The sequence below is a fragment of the Hemicordylus capensis genome, chromosome 14 (assembly GCF_027244095.1).
Source record: "Hemicordylus capensis ecotype Gifberg chromosome 14, rHemCap1.1.pri, whole genome shotgun sequence".
Classification (NCBI taxonomy): domain Eukaryota; kingdom Metazoa; phylum Chordata; class Lepidosauria; order Squamata; family Cordylidae; genus Hemicordylus; species Hemicordylus capensis.
Window position 1 is genome coordinate 2279608 of NC_069670.1, and position 14917 is coordinate 2294524.

The 14917-nt window shown below is 50.0% G+C and overlaps 1 protein-coding gene across 8 annotated transcripts in view; it reads left to right on the forward strand.

Annotated features, from left to right (window-relative positions):
* The window catches only part of ARNT (aryl hydrocarbon receptor nuclear translocator), a 47218-nt gene that overhangs the window by 24061 nt on the left and 8240 nt on the right, over positions 1-14917 (forward strand). For all 8 annotated transcript variants that reach the window (XM_053278211.1, XM_053278213.1, XM_053278214.1 and 5 more), the window contains 9 exons: positions 216-281; positions 1689-1774; positions 6183-6259; positions 7454-7588; positions 8424-8498; positions 10435-10586; positions 12036-12146; positions 12660-12735; positions 13551-13674. In XM_053278211.1, coding sequence (XP_053134186.1) covers positions 216-281; positions 1689-1774; positions 6183-6259; positions 7454-7588; positions 8424-8498; positions 10435-10586; positions 12036-12146; positions 12660-12735; positions 13551-13674 — 902 coding nt within the window. The remainder of the gene's footprint in view (positions 1-215; positions 282-1688; positions 1775-6182; positions 6260-7453; positions 7589-8423; positions 8499-10434; positions 10587-12035; positions 12147-12659; positions 12736-13550; positions 13675-14917) is intronic.

The following is a 14917-nucleotide window of genomic DNA, read 5'->3' on the forward strand; positions in this document are numbered from 1 at the left end:
TAGGATTTGCCTCCACCTCTGTGAGAATCCCCATTTTTCCATAAAAGCAATGAGCAATTAAAATAACAATCAGTCAACAGTCAATGTATAATGACAAAGCAGTAATTCAAGAATACATTATTGCAACCCAGTCTGGAGTAACCAGGCTAGAAGCCTTGTCCAAGCAGGGCCTTGGTGCCGGTGAAGTGACCGTGTCTCTCTGCTTCGCTCCACAGATGTGGCAACGCGGCGGTCGATCCGGTCTCCATAAACCGCCTCAGCTTCATGAGAAACAGATGCAGGTAAAGCTGGTGGCGGCATGAAGAGCTGCAACCGGAATGGCCAAGTTTGGATGTGACTAAGATTTGGGGCTGTGTTTTGTGTGGTATTTTGTGTTCTCAGAAGTTGTTCGCTGCTGCCTTGGAGGCCCAGCATAGTGGGAGGTGGGACGGGGCATTCTTAAATCAAAGGAGCTGGCTGGCACACGCCTTGTGGGAGAGAGGGCCCGCGTGAGCTGAAACGCTTGGGCCCTGTGGCGAGTTGTAGCCAGAGAGGGTGGCCAGTTTTTTGCTTGGCATCAGTAGCTGCTTTGTACGATGCCCAGATTTGCTTTCGCATCACTTTGCGGGAGGATCTGGAGTGTGGGAGGCTGTGCCAGACAGCTCCCCGCCCGCCGCTTGCCTCTCCGCCCTGCCTTTCTGTTGCTGTGACTCGCCTTCTGTATCTGGCTGTCTCTTCTCGCAGCTTGCCTTTCCTGCATGGCGCATGCTTTGGATTGTAAACTGAATGTGTGAATTCGGAAACACACTGCTTACCTGTGGTCAGGTTGTCAGAATGATTTCATGTAATCCATTTGTTTAGACTTGGTTGCGTGAATCTGAAATGAATGCCTGAGGCTGCTTACTAACTGAAACGCCTGGGCTGACCAGTACTGATGGGGAAGTGGCCACTTGTAGTTATGGGGTTTGTCTAAAGCAGGGATTCTCAAACTTGGGTCCTCAGGTGTTATTGGACTTCAACTCCCATAATCCCCAGCCTCAGTGGCCTTTGGTTGGGGATTATGGGAGCTGAAGTCCAATAACACCTGAGGACCCAAGTTTGAGAATCACTGGTCTAAAGAAACCCGAATCCTGACTCCTCTAAGTGCCATTGAAATGAATGAAACAAATCAGCCATGACTAACTTGTCTCATTGATTTTAATGGTGCCTATTTAGGATTCACAATCTTTGAATAAGTAAGCTTGTTTTCCTTCTCCGCCAGTATTTTTTAAAGGTTAAACTTGTGCTGAGAGAAAGTCACATACATATGGCTTGGTGGGGTGATTTCCATGGTTTACGCACGATTCAGAAGCTCGGCTTCCTAGTGTAGAGTTCATTTTATGAACTCTAACCCCTGCTTAACTGGGCAAAGAGGCAGCTTTTTAATCCAGTGATTCTCTTGATTGAGCAGGGGAAGAGTCATTGGCCCTCTTCACACCTAGCACAGGACCTCCACTGGCTGTTGCTGGTGTCTATCTTACGTTTCATTTTAGATTGTGAGCCCCTTGGGGGCAGGGATCTATCTTATTTTATTTATTATTTCTCTATGTAAACTGCTTTGGAAACATTTGTTGAAAAGCAGTATATAAATATTTGTTGTTGTTGATTATTATTCTTTTCAACTCTGCGCACACAGTGCTGAATCTCTCTCTCCCTCCCTCCCTCCCTAGGAACGGACTAGGTGCAGTGAAGGAAGGGGAGCCCCATTTTGTGGTAGTCCACTGTACGGGTTATATAAAGGCCTGGCCCCCTGCAGGTAAGTCCCTCAAGTGTCTTGCCCCATAAGTTCCAGTCTCTTAGTGCAGATCCAGTGGGGTCCAGTTCTGGGCTTTGGAGATTCTGTTTCAAACACTGCCTCTCTCAGGGCTTCTCAAACCTGGGTCCCCAGATATCCTTGGACTACAACTCCCATCATACCCTCCCATCACGAACTCTTGCAAGAGCCACCACACACAGGATTGGCCATGAGTATGCCTTAGATAATTATATATAGAGATAAGATTCATCCATTTGAGTGTAGAGCCAAGCAGAAAAGGCTGGACTGGAGTCAAAGACTTGAGGAGCTGCTAGCTGGCTTCCTTGATCAATTTATTCTCTTCATGCACATCTTTTCTTAGTGGCAAATTTTCCCTTTGAAGAAAAGGGAAGAGGGAAGAGCAGGGGAAATGAGTGGAAATGACAGTTGGAATCATCTTGTCCTCTAACTATCTGTCAAATTTGTACACCGCCCCAAACCTTCGTCTCTGGGCAATTAACAATAACATAAAACAAGTAAAAAACGTACACAAAACTTAAAACAATTTAAATAATTTTAAAGTCAGAAACAGATTAAAACTTATTAAAAAGCTGAAAAAGCTTGGGTGGAGAGGTGGGTTTTCAAATGCTTTTTAAAAATGGTCGGCGATGGGGAGGATCGTATTTCAGTAGGGAGTACATTCCACAATCTTGGGGCAGCAACCGAGAAGGTCTGTCCCTGTGTGGTCACCAGCCGTTGCTGGTGGCAACTGGTGACAGACCTCTCCAGATGACCTCAATGGGCGGTGAGGCTCATAATGAAGAAGACGTTCAATTAAATATCCAGGACCCAAGCCGTTTAGGGCTTTATAGGTTATAGTGAATACCAAAATACCAGCACTTGGTATTTTGTCCTGAAACCTATTGGCAGCCAGTGTAGCTCTATCAGCAAAGGAGTTATATAGTCTCTCCAAGATGACCCAGAGACCAACCTGGCCACCACATTCTGTACCAACTGGAGTTTCCGGACTACGCACAAAGGCGGCCCCACAGAGAGCGTATTGCAGAAGTCAAGTCTGGAGGTTACCAACAGATGTACCACTGTTTTGAAGTCGTTCATCTCAAGAAACGGACACAGCTGGCGTATCAGCCGAAGCTGATAGAAAGCCCCTCTGGTCAACACCTCAACCTGAGGTACCAGGGAGAGGTGTGGATCCAGAAGTACTCTCAGACTGCATACCTGTTCCTTTTGGGGAAGTGTGACCCCATCTAGAACAGGTAGATCAAAATCATCTCTGGATTTCTGACCCTGCACAATAAGTACCTCTGTCTTATCTGGATTCAGTCTTGGTTTATTCTCCCTCATCCAGACCATTACTGCTTCCAGGCAGACATTTAGGGAGGATATGCCAGCTCCTGATGATGACATGGAGAAGTAGATCTGGGTGCCATCAGCATACTGATAACACCCTGCACCAAATCTCCTGATGATCTCTCCCAGCGGTTTCATGTAGATGCTGCTGGGAGAGAACATTGGAGACAGTATGGAACCCTGAGGGATGCCATACTTAAGCTCAGATTTCGAAGAGCAACAGTCTCCAATTGACACCATCTGGAATCTGTCTGAGAAGTAGGAGCGGAACCACTGTAAAACAGTGCCTCCTAGCCCCAATGCTCTCAGACGTTCCAGAAGGATACTATGGTTGATAGTATCAAAAGCCGCCGAGAGATCCAAAAGGACTAACAGAGTCACACTTCCTCTGTCAATTCCCAATTGGAGATCATCTGTCAGGCTGACCAAGGCAGTCTCCACCCCATAGCTTGCCCGAAAGCCAGTTTGAAATGGGTCTAGATGACCAATTTCCTCCAAGACCTCCTGCAGCTGGGAGGCCACCACCTTCTCAATCACCTGGCCCAGCCATGGGAGGCTGGAGACAGGCCTATAGTTGCTCAACTCTGAGCGATCTAATATAGGCTTCTTTAGAAGAGGTCTAATGATTGCCTCCTTAAGACAAGGAGGCATCCTGCCCTCCCTCAGAGAAGCATTTATGATTTCTACTAGGCCTCCTACAACAGCCTCCCTGCTAGATCGAACAATCAGGGTCAAGAGAACAAGTGGTAGGCCTCACCGCTCCAAGCAGCTTGTCGTCATCCTCAGGAGTCACAAACTGAAACTGATCCAGTCGAACCACATAAGGGGAGTTGCTGGATACCTCCAGTTCAGACACCGTAGTAATTGTGGAGTCTCCATCAAAGTCGGCCTGAATACAAGATATTTTATCTGCAAAGAACTCATTAAACACATCACAGCGGGTAACTGGTGGATCCAAATTCTGATTCAAGGAAGTGGGGGCACGTACTCGCCCTCTCACAACCCTGAACAGCTCCGCTGGATGTGGACTCGCAGATGCAATACAAGCAGAAAAGAACTGCTTCTTTGCCGCACGTATTGCCTGAGCATAGATATTTAAATGTGCTGTAAGTCCTAATCTGTCAGATTCGAGTCGAGCCTTTCTCCACTAGTGCTCTATTCGCCTGCCTTGCCACTTCTGCCCCCGTAGATCTTCTGTATATCAAAGGGCCAATTTCATAGTCGGTCAGAGGGGTAATCATGTCTACTGCCCTGGTGAGCATGTTGTTCCAGTTCACCGGCAGAGCCAACATTATATCCCTCCAAGGTTTTTTTGAAATCTTATTGGGTCCAATAACCTCTTTGGGTGGACCATTCTAATAAGCCCCCCACCCCTGCAGAGTTGGGATGTGGTCATGATTCCAACTTTAACCAGATGGTGGTCCGTCCATGACAGTGGGGAGATTACAGGAGTCCCCACCCACGGGACACCACACTGATCAGAGTAAGAGACCAAATCAAGCATGAGACCTGCAGTGTGCGTTGGTCCAGAGACCACTTGGAATAGACCCATAGTTGTCATGGCCGCTATGAACTCCTAAGCTGCCCCGGACAAGTTGGTCCCGAAATGAACATTGAAGTCCTCCAGCACCAAAAGTCTGGGAGACTCCAATGCAAGTTCTGCAACCAAGTCCGTGATCTCAGTAAGGGATTCTGTTGGGCAACGGGGCAATCGGTACACCAACAGAAGTCTTAATCTATTCCTGGTCCCCAAACTTAAGTACGCACATTCAGTATGGTCAGATACCCCAACAAGGACCCTGGTAAGGGGGATGTTATCCTTATAGACCCCAGCCACTCCACCTCCCCGCCCACGTCCCCTTGCTTGCTCCTCTACTGAATACCCTGGAGGGAGAAGGTGGGACCAGACTGGGCCACTAGCCTCCCCCAACCAAGTCTTGGTGATGCATATGAGGTTGGCCCCTTCATCCACAATCAAATCGTGGATGCGTTCAGGTTTATAATGGACCAACCTGGCATTGCAAATGAGCAAGGTGAGGCTCTGTGGGTTGTTGGCGGTGCTCCCCGAGGTCAAACAGCTGGCAGGACACCCATAGGGGAAGACAGGTGTTAAATTTCCAGCTTCCCTTCCCCTGGAGTGGCCTGTTGACCTGCCCACATTACTTCTTCTATTCCCAACCACCACCGGAATAGCTACCCCACAATCGACCAAGGCGCCCCCTGTCTCCCCTTCTCTAGACAAACCCAGCCACATGACAAACTGATTTCAACCAAGTCTCAGTAACAAAACTGGCAAACCAACTGTTGCAGCTCCTAAACTAGCCAAAAGGAATGTCGTATGTATGCCCCAGCCCTCAGTCCCACACCGAAGGCTGGCCCCCTTTGGAGGCTGCCTGCAACAGCCCCCTTCCTTAAAAAGCCTCCAGGGCCCCTCCTCTCACAAGGGATTCTGGGCAGGGCTGGTGTAATCGATGCCTGCAGATGTTAAGAATCAGGCACTTGGGGAGAGAAAGCTCCCAATCAAGGTGGCAGAGCTGTGCTGGTCTAAGTTGTCTCGGCTAGCAAACGAAAGGAGGCAGCCGTAAATCTCCCAGCTGTCCGGGAGAGGAGACTCAATGGCAGAAGTCCAAGCTCACCCCCTCCGGTCTTCCGCCCCCCCCCCCCCCCGCTCTCCCTTCTAGGGAACATTAGCCGCAAAGGAGAGAGATGAGCAGAGACAAATACCGTATTTTACGGACTATAAGACGCTACGGACTATAAGACGCACCTTAATTTTAATCCAGTTTTTCAGAGTTTCAACATACTAAACTGTTAAAACATATAAGACGCTCCTGAATTTTGGCGGATATTTTTCGAGGAAAAAAGTGAGTCTTATAGTCCATAAAATACGGTAACAGACTGAGAAAGCCAGCCAGGAGCGTCTTCTGTGCTCCTTTCCAGCTTTCTGTTCCTATCAGCAAGAAAGTCCTTCGGGCCTCTCGGGTGGCAGCTCTTCCACACACGGTGTGATAAGTGCATTGCCCAGCTTGACATTCAGTTCCTCTCCTTATCACCTTAGGGGTATCGCTGCCGGATGACGACCCGGAAGCCGGGCAGGGGAGCAAATTTTGCCTTGTGGCCATCGGCAGGCTACAGGTAAGTTACCTGTATTTCCCCGCCTCTGGGTATGTCTACAATGACTCTGTGAGGTAGGTCAAACGGAGAGAAAGTGCCTGGCCACTGAGTTTCATCGCTGAGCCAAGATTTGAACCCGTGTCTCCCTGCGGGATAATCCAAGGACTCGTGGATTATTTTAGTAATCCCTGAAGAGCCATATAACACAAACGTTCCGGGGTCTTAGCATAAAGGACTGTGTATGAATGTAAATGACCCCCATATTGTAGTTGCAAATGCTGGGGCAGAGAGAGAGGGGCTTCTCTAAGCCACCCAGTGACTCAGCATCGGAGGATAGAGATTTCCCCTGTTAGATATTCCCTTTAGGGGATGGGGCCATCGCTCAGTGCTGGAGCATCTGCTTGGCAGGCAGAAGGTCCCGGGTTCCCTCCCTGGCAGCATCTCCAGGTAGGGCTGGGAGAGCCTCCTGCCTGCAACCTTGGAGAGTCACTGTGAACAGCCCTGAGCTAGGTTGAGCAAGGGTCTGATTCAGCAAAAGGTACCTCTATATATTCTCCCGAGACTCAGTGGCAAAGCATATGCTTTGCATACAGAAGGTCCCAAGTTCCCTCCCTGGCGGCATCTCCAAGACAGGGCCGAGAGAGACTCCTGCCTGCCACCTTGGAGAAGCCGCTGCCAGTCTGGGTAGTCAATCCTGAGCAAGATGGAGTAAGGGTCGGACTCAGTGTATGGCAGCTTCCTCTGTTCCTGTGTTTGGGGGGATGGTGCTCTAGCTCAGTGGTGGGAACATCTGCGTGTTTGCATGCAGATGGTCCAAGTTCCAGTCCCTGGCGGCGTTTCCAGGTAACTGGGGGAGACTCCTGAGTCTGCAGCTGCGGAGAGCCGCTGCCAGTCAGTGTGGACAATACTGAGCTAGATGGAACGATGGTCTGACTCAGTATAAGGCGGCTTTCTATGTATGAAAGTTGGGGGACTTCCCAATTGACAGCTCAGTCCCTTAACCATTATGCTGCTGCTGTCTCTGGATGTCAAAATGTCGGAGTGAGAATGTGGAGGTTAAGGCAGGTTGGTGCTTGGGACGGAGTTTTCTGTGTCCCCCCACGACTCCCCCCTGCGCTGCTTGGGAGAATGGGCCGCCTCTAGGGTGTGTCCCTCGCCCTGCTCCCTTCCCATCCAGTCTGTCCCTGACGCTGCGGCGTCTCTTCTGCCTTGCAGGTCACGAGTTCGCCCAGCTGCGCGGACATGAACACCGTCTGCCAGCCAACCGAGTTCATCTCCCGGCACAACACCGAAGGCCTCTTCACCTTTGTCGACCACCGCTGCGTGGCCACCGTCGGCTACCAGCCTCAGGTGGGAAACCAGAGAGGGCTACAACACCCCCCCACCTGCCGGCCAGGATTGTTTCCTTTTAGCCCTGGTCCTCTTCCTTTCCTTTCGTCTTGCTTCCTTTTAAAGGAGCTGGCTCTGGGAGAGGCAAGATTCTGGGGCGTATTCAGGGCCCAGGAATTCAGTGTCGGTGAGGGTGGGACCTCTGGGGCCTGGGTGTGGTGGGGCAGAAGGGGCAGGGTTCCAGGGGGGAGAGAAGTGCCATATTAACCCAAACAGAAGATGATCCTGAATTTAAAACGAGCGCCTTAGAAACAGAGATTAAATCAGATTATGCCTGTACTTAGCCAAAAGGAACAGGACGCTAAATTTAAGACACCCCCCCCCCCAATTTTTAAAACCAAAGGACTCGGAGGTGGGAGGAACTCATCTTAGATTCAGGTAAATAGGTAGGTGCCTTGCCTGATTTGAAGTAGCCCTGAATAATCATCTGAGTGATTAATTGGTCCGTTACGGAGAACTCTTGATACAGGGCAATATCGGATGCAGGGCTGGAAAGGTTTGATTGATTGATTATTTTTCACTTCTCGCCCACTCTTCCTCCAAGAATCAGAGTGGTGAACCTGCTTATGTTTATCCTCACAACAACCTTGTGAGGTAGGTTAGGCTGAGAGAGAAGAGACTGGCCCGGAGCCACCCAATGAGCTTCATGGCTGAGCAGGGATTTGAACTCAATCCTAGTCCAACCACTACCCCATGCTGGGGGAGAAGAAAGAAACTCCCCAAAGCCAAACGGCTTGTGGAGCTGGAAGTGGGCAGAGGGCATACTCCGTATTTTTCACCTCCTTTTCTGCATTAGGAACTGCTGGGGAAGGATATTGTGGATTTCTGCCACCCCGAGGAACAGCAGCTGCTGAGGGACAGCTTCCAACAGGTAACCCCTTCGGCCGCCCGCTGTACAAGACCCAAGTTGGGTCCACGTTTTGTACTGTATTGATCACGTTCCTTGCAGAATTGAGCAGCTGCCATGTTTGGAACGCCCGAAAGCAATCTGCTTGCGAGTCTTTTCTGTCGTCGACTAGTCAGGTCTGCAGGGGCAGTTTCAGGGATCTTTGAACTAGGCAGGCGGGCGAGAGAAGCCGCTTCCAAGTAGATCACGGCAGTGCATTCCACCCCATCACCATCCACCCGCTCCCCAAAAACCATGTGTGGGAAACGTCCACCGAAACCTGGCAGCCCCCGCAGTGGCCAAGTGGAGGCGCTGTTTTGCTTGCTGGCCGCCTGGAAGGTGGGGGCCTTCCTCGCTCAGCTTTTGCCCGCCGCTTTGCCTTGTAGTAGAGAAGAAAGAAGAAAACAGAGTCCTAATGCATCCAGAATATCAAAAATGTATTCATAACAATGTCATGATCGGTAACCAGATACTGAGACATAGATGGTTACAGTCTGTGGTTGCAGCCTCTGACATTGTCATATATTTTTGATTTTCTTCATACATCAGTACTCTCTTTTCTCCTTTCTTCTCCACTGCATTGTGAATCCCACCCCCTTTTTTGTATCTCCTTTGACTTGTAGTAGCAAGACTCTCACGCCATGCCCAGCTTCTGGGTTCCTTTGGATGCCGTTTCAAGAAGGGGTTTGGGTCTCAATGGGGATGTCCAGGATTTTAGCAGAGTTCTGACTGGCCCACAGGGTGCACACACAGACACACACACCCCAAGCCTGAGAAGGTTTCAGCAACAGCAGGAGTTCTTGTTCTTTCTGGTGTTTTATTTCATGTGGGTGGGGGGAAAGTTTTTGTTTTTTTAAAATTAAGTGTTTAAAAGTGTTGCTGACATGTATTGCTGACATGCAGGTCAGCAGAACCCAAGGCCTTCTGCATCATGCCGGTTGGGCATTGAATTTGGGCGGGGAGAAGGAATCGGGGCAGGGGGGGCAGTTTAAGTAGACTGAACTTTGCTGCAAGCTGTGGGGTGTTTTGTATGGCTGGGGGTCCCAACCAGCCTTGGCCCTGTGTCTAACTTGGCGTACTGACAGTGGAGTGGACTACATGCCAGGGCTGTCGTAAATAGCGCTTCCTCTCCGCTATAGCCCCTACCGCCCTACTTCACCTGCAGTATGAAGTAGGGATGTGCCCAAAAGTGCTTCGGCGCCGGCGAGGGTGGTTCTTTAAGGGCGGGGGAGGGTGCATCACCACTTCCACCACATTTTCCCCGCCGGCACTCCGTTATTTCAATCCCCCCGGGGCAGCAGCGTTCCTCCCTGCCACCCCGTTGCCCTCATTGGCTGGAAGTGGCACGCGATTGGTACTTCCGGCCAATGAGGGCAACCGGGCAGCAGGAAGGAACGCTGCCACCCCGAGGGGATTGAAAATAACGGAGTGCCGGCGGGGGGAAAATGCGGTGGAAGGGGTGGTGCACCCTCCCCCGCCCTTAAAGAACCACCCCCCACCAGTGCCGAAACAGCCCCCGGAGCCAAAATGTTTCGAAGGCCTTTATAATGGCCTCCGAAATGTTTTGGGCTCATGCCTGGTATGAAGATCATGAGTTGTATTGGCATTGGCACAGCCAACTGTTAAAATGTTTTAAACTTTTTAAATTTTTTCATCAGTGTTTCCCCTCCACACACAAGACAACCTGACTTTGAAAAAGCAGCATTTCCCGTCATGGTGGTGGTGTTTCTGGGTGGGCTTGCTTGCTGCCTGGTCACACCTGTGCTAAAATCCTAGACTTCTCCATAGTAGACTCTCAGCTTTATGAGGTGGTGGGGGGTGGGGAACCCCCAGAAGGGGCCGGGAGGGTCTGTCTCGAGGCATCTGGCTTGCCGCCCCAGGCCTTTTCTCTGTGCTGTTGACGGCGTTAACGTTTTTCCAGGTGGTGAAGTTAAAAGGCCAGGTTCTGTCCGTCATGTTCCGGTTCCGGTCCAAGAACCGAGAATGGCTCTGGATGAGAACTAGCTCCTTCACCTTCCAGAATCCGTACTCGGATGAGATAGAGTACATCATCTGTACCAACACCAACGTGAAGTACGTATTCGGAACGGCTTGGCTGCCCACCACAGTGCCTGTGCTTCCCCCTCCAAAATGGCCGAGGATTGCTTGGGGGGGGCCTTGTGGTTCCCCCTCTTCTCCGTTTTTAAGCCAAACACCTTGGAGGTGTGGCTTGCACTTAGGAAGAAATGAATTATTGACTGGTTCAGCTGAAAATTATATGGAAGGTTGTCTAATCTGGCCAGAGGCACCTAGCTGCCAATGGTCTGCCTGACTGAACTGTCAACCCACCCTTGGCTGAGCTGCTGTGATGTCATGGAATGCGGGCAAACATTCCAACACCGAGAGGGGTGGGGATATTTCTTTCCCCCACTCTGGCCAGGAGGGTCTTGTCCTGCTCATATGCATTGTCTCCTGATGTCATTCCATGACATGCATAGTGGCCATGGAACATAAATTGCAAAGAGACTAAATTGATAAACCTTGAGTTCAATTTTTGTCCTTGTAGAGGTTTCAGCGAGCCACTCTTATCCTGGCCTTGGCTTTCCCCACTGCCTCTGAAATACGAGGACACTTCCAGGTTCAATTTTAAGCTATTTTTTCTCCCTTCTCTTTCACTCAGATTTGAAAGATCTTATTTGAGAGTGTGAGAGGGGGTTGCCCCATTAGGTGTGAGTTACTTTATACAGTGTGCCACCCTCCTCCTCAAATTGCATACACATCCATTTCCCATTTCCATATGCCAGCGTGAGAGGGAAGCCCCGTGATCGCACGGGGTTTACATGGGGCAGGTTTTAGTTCTGTGGCATCAGTGAACTTTTCTCCAGTGATATTTATTGGATTTCTATGCCGCCCTTCCAAAAATGGCTGCTCAGGGCGGTTTACACAGAGAAATAATAATTAAAAAAAAATAAGATGGATCCCTGTCCCCAAAGGGCTCACAATCTAAAAAGAAGCATCAGATAGACACCAGCAATAGTCACTGGAAGTAAGCTTTTGAAAACCAGAGCCCGTTTTGTCTACAGAGCTGGAATTTCCAGAGTTCCTTGCCTGTGGGAAGGCCATGGCAAGTAAACCTGTTTAGGCTTGAAAATATAGAGCATGCCCTTTGAAAACTGCTCTGAGGAAGTCCATTAGCAGATGTGTCTCCAAGGCCAAAGCCGAGCTGAAGAGGGCTCAGCTTGGGCGTGGATATTAGCTCCTGCTTGACTTATCGTGGGCTTTTAACTGGTCTGGTGTGCAAAATAGTTTGTGAGTCCTCATGAAAGACACTAGTCCTCATGAAGGAGAGGTGCTCTATCCTTCCGCTGAATCCAGGCACAATGGAAACCTCAAGTGTTTCAGACGAAGGCGCCTTCCTTGCTCGTATGTGGGCACTTACCCAGGTCTTAGAAAGCGGAAGGACACCTTTTGTTTTGTGTTTCAAACTGTGTGTGCTGCCTGTGTTGGGGCTGTTTATCTGATCCCTTCCAAACGGTGCTCCAGGAACTCCAGCCAGGAGTCCCGCCCGGCCTTGCCCAACCCGATGCAGAGGCCGCAGCTGGGCCCCAACGTCAGCCTGCCTTTGGAGATGGGTCCCGCCCAGCTGGCATCAAGGTAGGACCTCCCTTCGGGCATCTTGCTGCATTTCCCTCGGCAAGGATGTTGCTGGGGCCAGACTGGGTGGCCGGAGGATGAACTGGACTGATACCTGTTCCTCCCTTTCCAGCTCTGGGGCTCTAAGTCTTGAGGGTGGAGAGACGGTTTTGCGGGAGCAAGCATGAATTGTTCCCTTTGCTAAGCAGTTTTCACTTTAGTTTGCATGGGGATGGGTGACTACATGTAAACACGGTCTGCTGTAAGACACTCCCTTTAAAGGATCGGGCCGTAGCTCAGTGGAGCTCAGCCTCTGCTCTGCATATAGAAGGTCCCAGGTTCCCTCCCTGGCAGCATCTCCAGGCAGCAACTGGAGAGACTGCTGAGCCTGCAGCCTTGGGAGAGCCGCTGCCAGCCTGGGTAGACGATACTGAGCCAGATGGACCAAGGGTCTGACTCAGCATATGGCAGCTTCCTCTGTTCCTGTACCTTAGTGAACAGGTGCTGTTCTCTTAACAAGGGCTTGTATTTTAGGCAGCAAACAACACAAGCCACAGAGCTTGACGCGGTCCCCGGAAGGGAGAGCTTAACAAGTTATGACCATACGCAGGTAAATCAGCAAATTCTGTTTCACTTCCTTGTCTGTAAAAACTGCTGTGCCGGATGAGTCTGCCTAGTCCAGTATTTTGCTTATAGCCAGATGCTGAGAAAACCTGCATGCAGGGCTTAAAGGTGTTGGCCAGCTTCTGTGGCATGTCCCCAGCCCAGTGGCATTCAAAGGTATCCTGCCCCTGAACAGGGAGGCTCAAGCTGCTGGGAGACCCCTCTGAGAATCCAAGCATTGCCTTGCCAGAGAGGAGCAAGTTCTACCCCAGCATCCTGTTTCCTGCATCCGCCAGCCAGATGTTTCTGGGGGACAAGTCCTAGCAGTAGGTGTGAGAGAAGTATTATAACTTCTCTGGAGTCGTCTTTTCTTTTTAGCTAAAAACTCCCCAAACTATCTTTGGGCAGGTACTCCCAAAAGTACAACTTTGGCCCTCCAGCTGTTGTTGGACGACAGCACCCGCCATCCCTACCTATTGGCCTCTGCGATGGGGGATGATGGGAGTTGTAGTCCAACAGCCGCTGGAGGGCTGAAGTTGTGCAGCCCTGCCTTAGAAGCCGGGCTTTGAAGGCCCTTTCTGCCTCTTGAATGACACGCGTGTGGGGCAGAGTGTCGACCTTAGACCGGCGGAGACCCATGTCCCGATCTCTGCTCAATCATGAAGTTCGTTGTGTGGGGCTGGGCAGTCCTTTTTATTCACCAACCATAGGAGAGGGGGCAATATGTCTGGAGGAACCGAGAAATGAAATAAATATGCTGGCCCCCCTTACTTGTTCGTTTGTGTGTGAAGCCTGACCGACGGTATGTTCACCCCTCTCCAGGCTGCCGTTCAGCCAGTGGCCGCCAGTGGCCCAGAGCACAGCAAACCTCTGGAGAAGACAGAGAGCTTGTTCAGCCCGGAGAGAGACCCTTGTTTCCGCGAAATGTATGGCAGCATCAGCACAGGTGGGGAGAAGGGGATGAAGTGGTGCTTCTCTGGAACCTTCCTTAAGTGGGCCGGACTCTGGTGCTCTGCCCTTTTCCTTGCTCTTGACAGCAGCGTTGGTGTGAAGGGTAAAAGCGGAAGTCCTTCAAAATAGTGCTACAGCTCTTAGGCCAGCCCAGGTCAGGGCGGTGACTGTTTCTCATGACTAAATACAGCACCATGTTAAGCACACAGAGTGATTACCCTGATAATTTATTCTATTGTTAAATGTATATACCGCCTTTCATTAAAGCAATCCCAAGGTGGTTTACACAGAATTAAAAAGAAAATTATAAGAATGACACAAGAATGACACAATTAAAATATTAAGCTTAAAATATTAAGCTTAATATTTTAAGCTTAATATTTTAAGCACAGTTAAAATATTAATATTAAGCAAAAACAAATCTGATTAAAAATTTGAAACACAAGCATAAAAACAGTACAGAATACAAAGAAGCAGCAGCAGAGACAATCAAATAAAAGCCTGGGGTAAAAAGCCACAATTTAACATGCTTTCTAAAAGCTGTGATGGATGGAAGAGCTGATACCCACCGGGACAGCATTCCAGAGTCTGGGGGCAGCCACAGAGAAGGCCCTGTCCCGTGTGTACGGCAGCCGAGCCTCCCTCATTGTCGACACTCAGAGCAGAGCCCCCTCAGGGGACCTCGTCAAGCGGGCAGCGACCCTTGGGAGCAGGCGGTCCCTCAGGTATCCTGGGCCCAAACCATTAATGTCAATGTTACCTCTATTTTAAAAGGCAAGAATCTTGCCCTTAGGAAGGCAAAGGTAAATTTGGACTGGGGGCAGGGCATTGTTTCCTCTAAGGGCATGCGCACGCTCACAAGTTTTTTTAAATGTCAGCTCAGGCAATTTTAGATCCCGCTCAGGTTGAATTAGGAAGGTCCCACTCCAAATGAACATAAGCGCACACACTGCCTTGATACTGCCACCCAGAACAAAACTCATTCCACACACAGATGAGAAAAATTAGAAGAAACACTGGTGCGGAGTGTTTCACACAGTGTTTCTATGAGCTTCTGCTATGCAGATGTCACACTTATAACCGATTTGATTTCTTTAAGAGAACATCATCTTTGTCATGAACCTCCCGCCCATTGAGATCATCAGGAGAGGTCCGTCTGCAGTTGCCCCTGAGTCTGGCGGCTACTTGGGGACGGGCCTTCTCCTCTGCTGCCCCCAAGTTTTGGAAGGTGCTCCCTG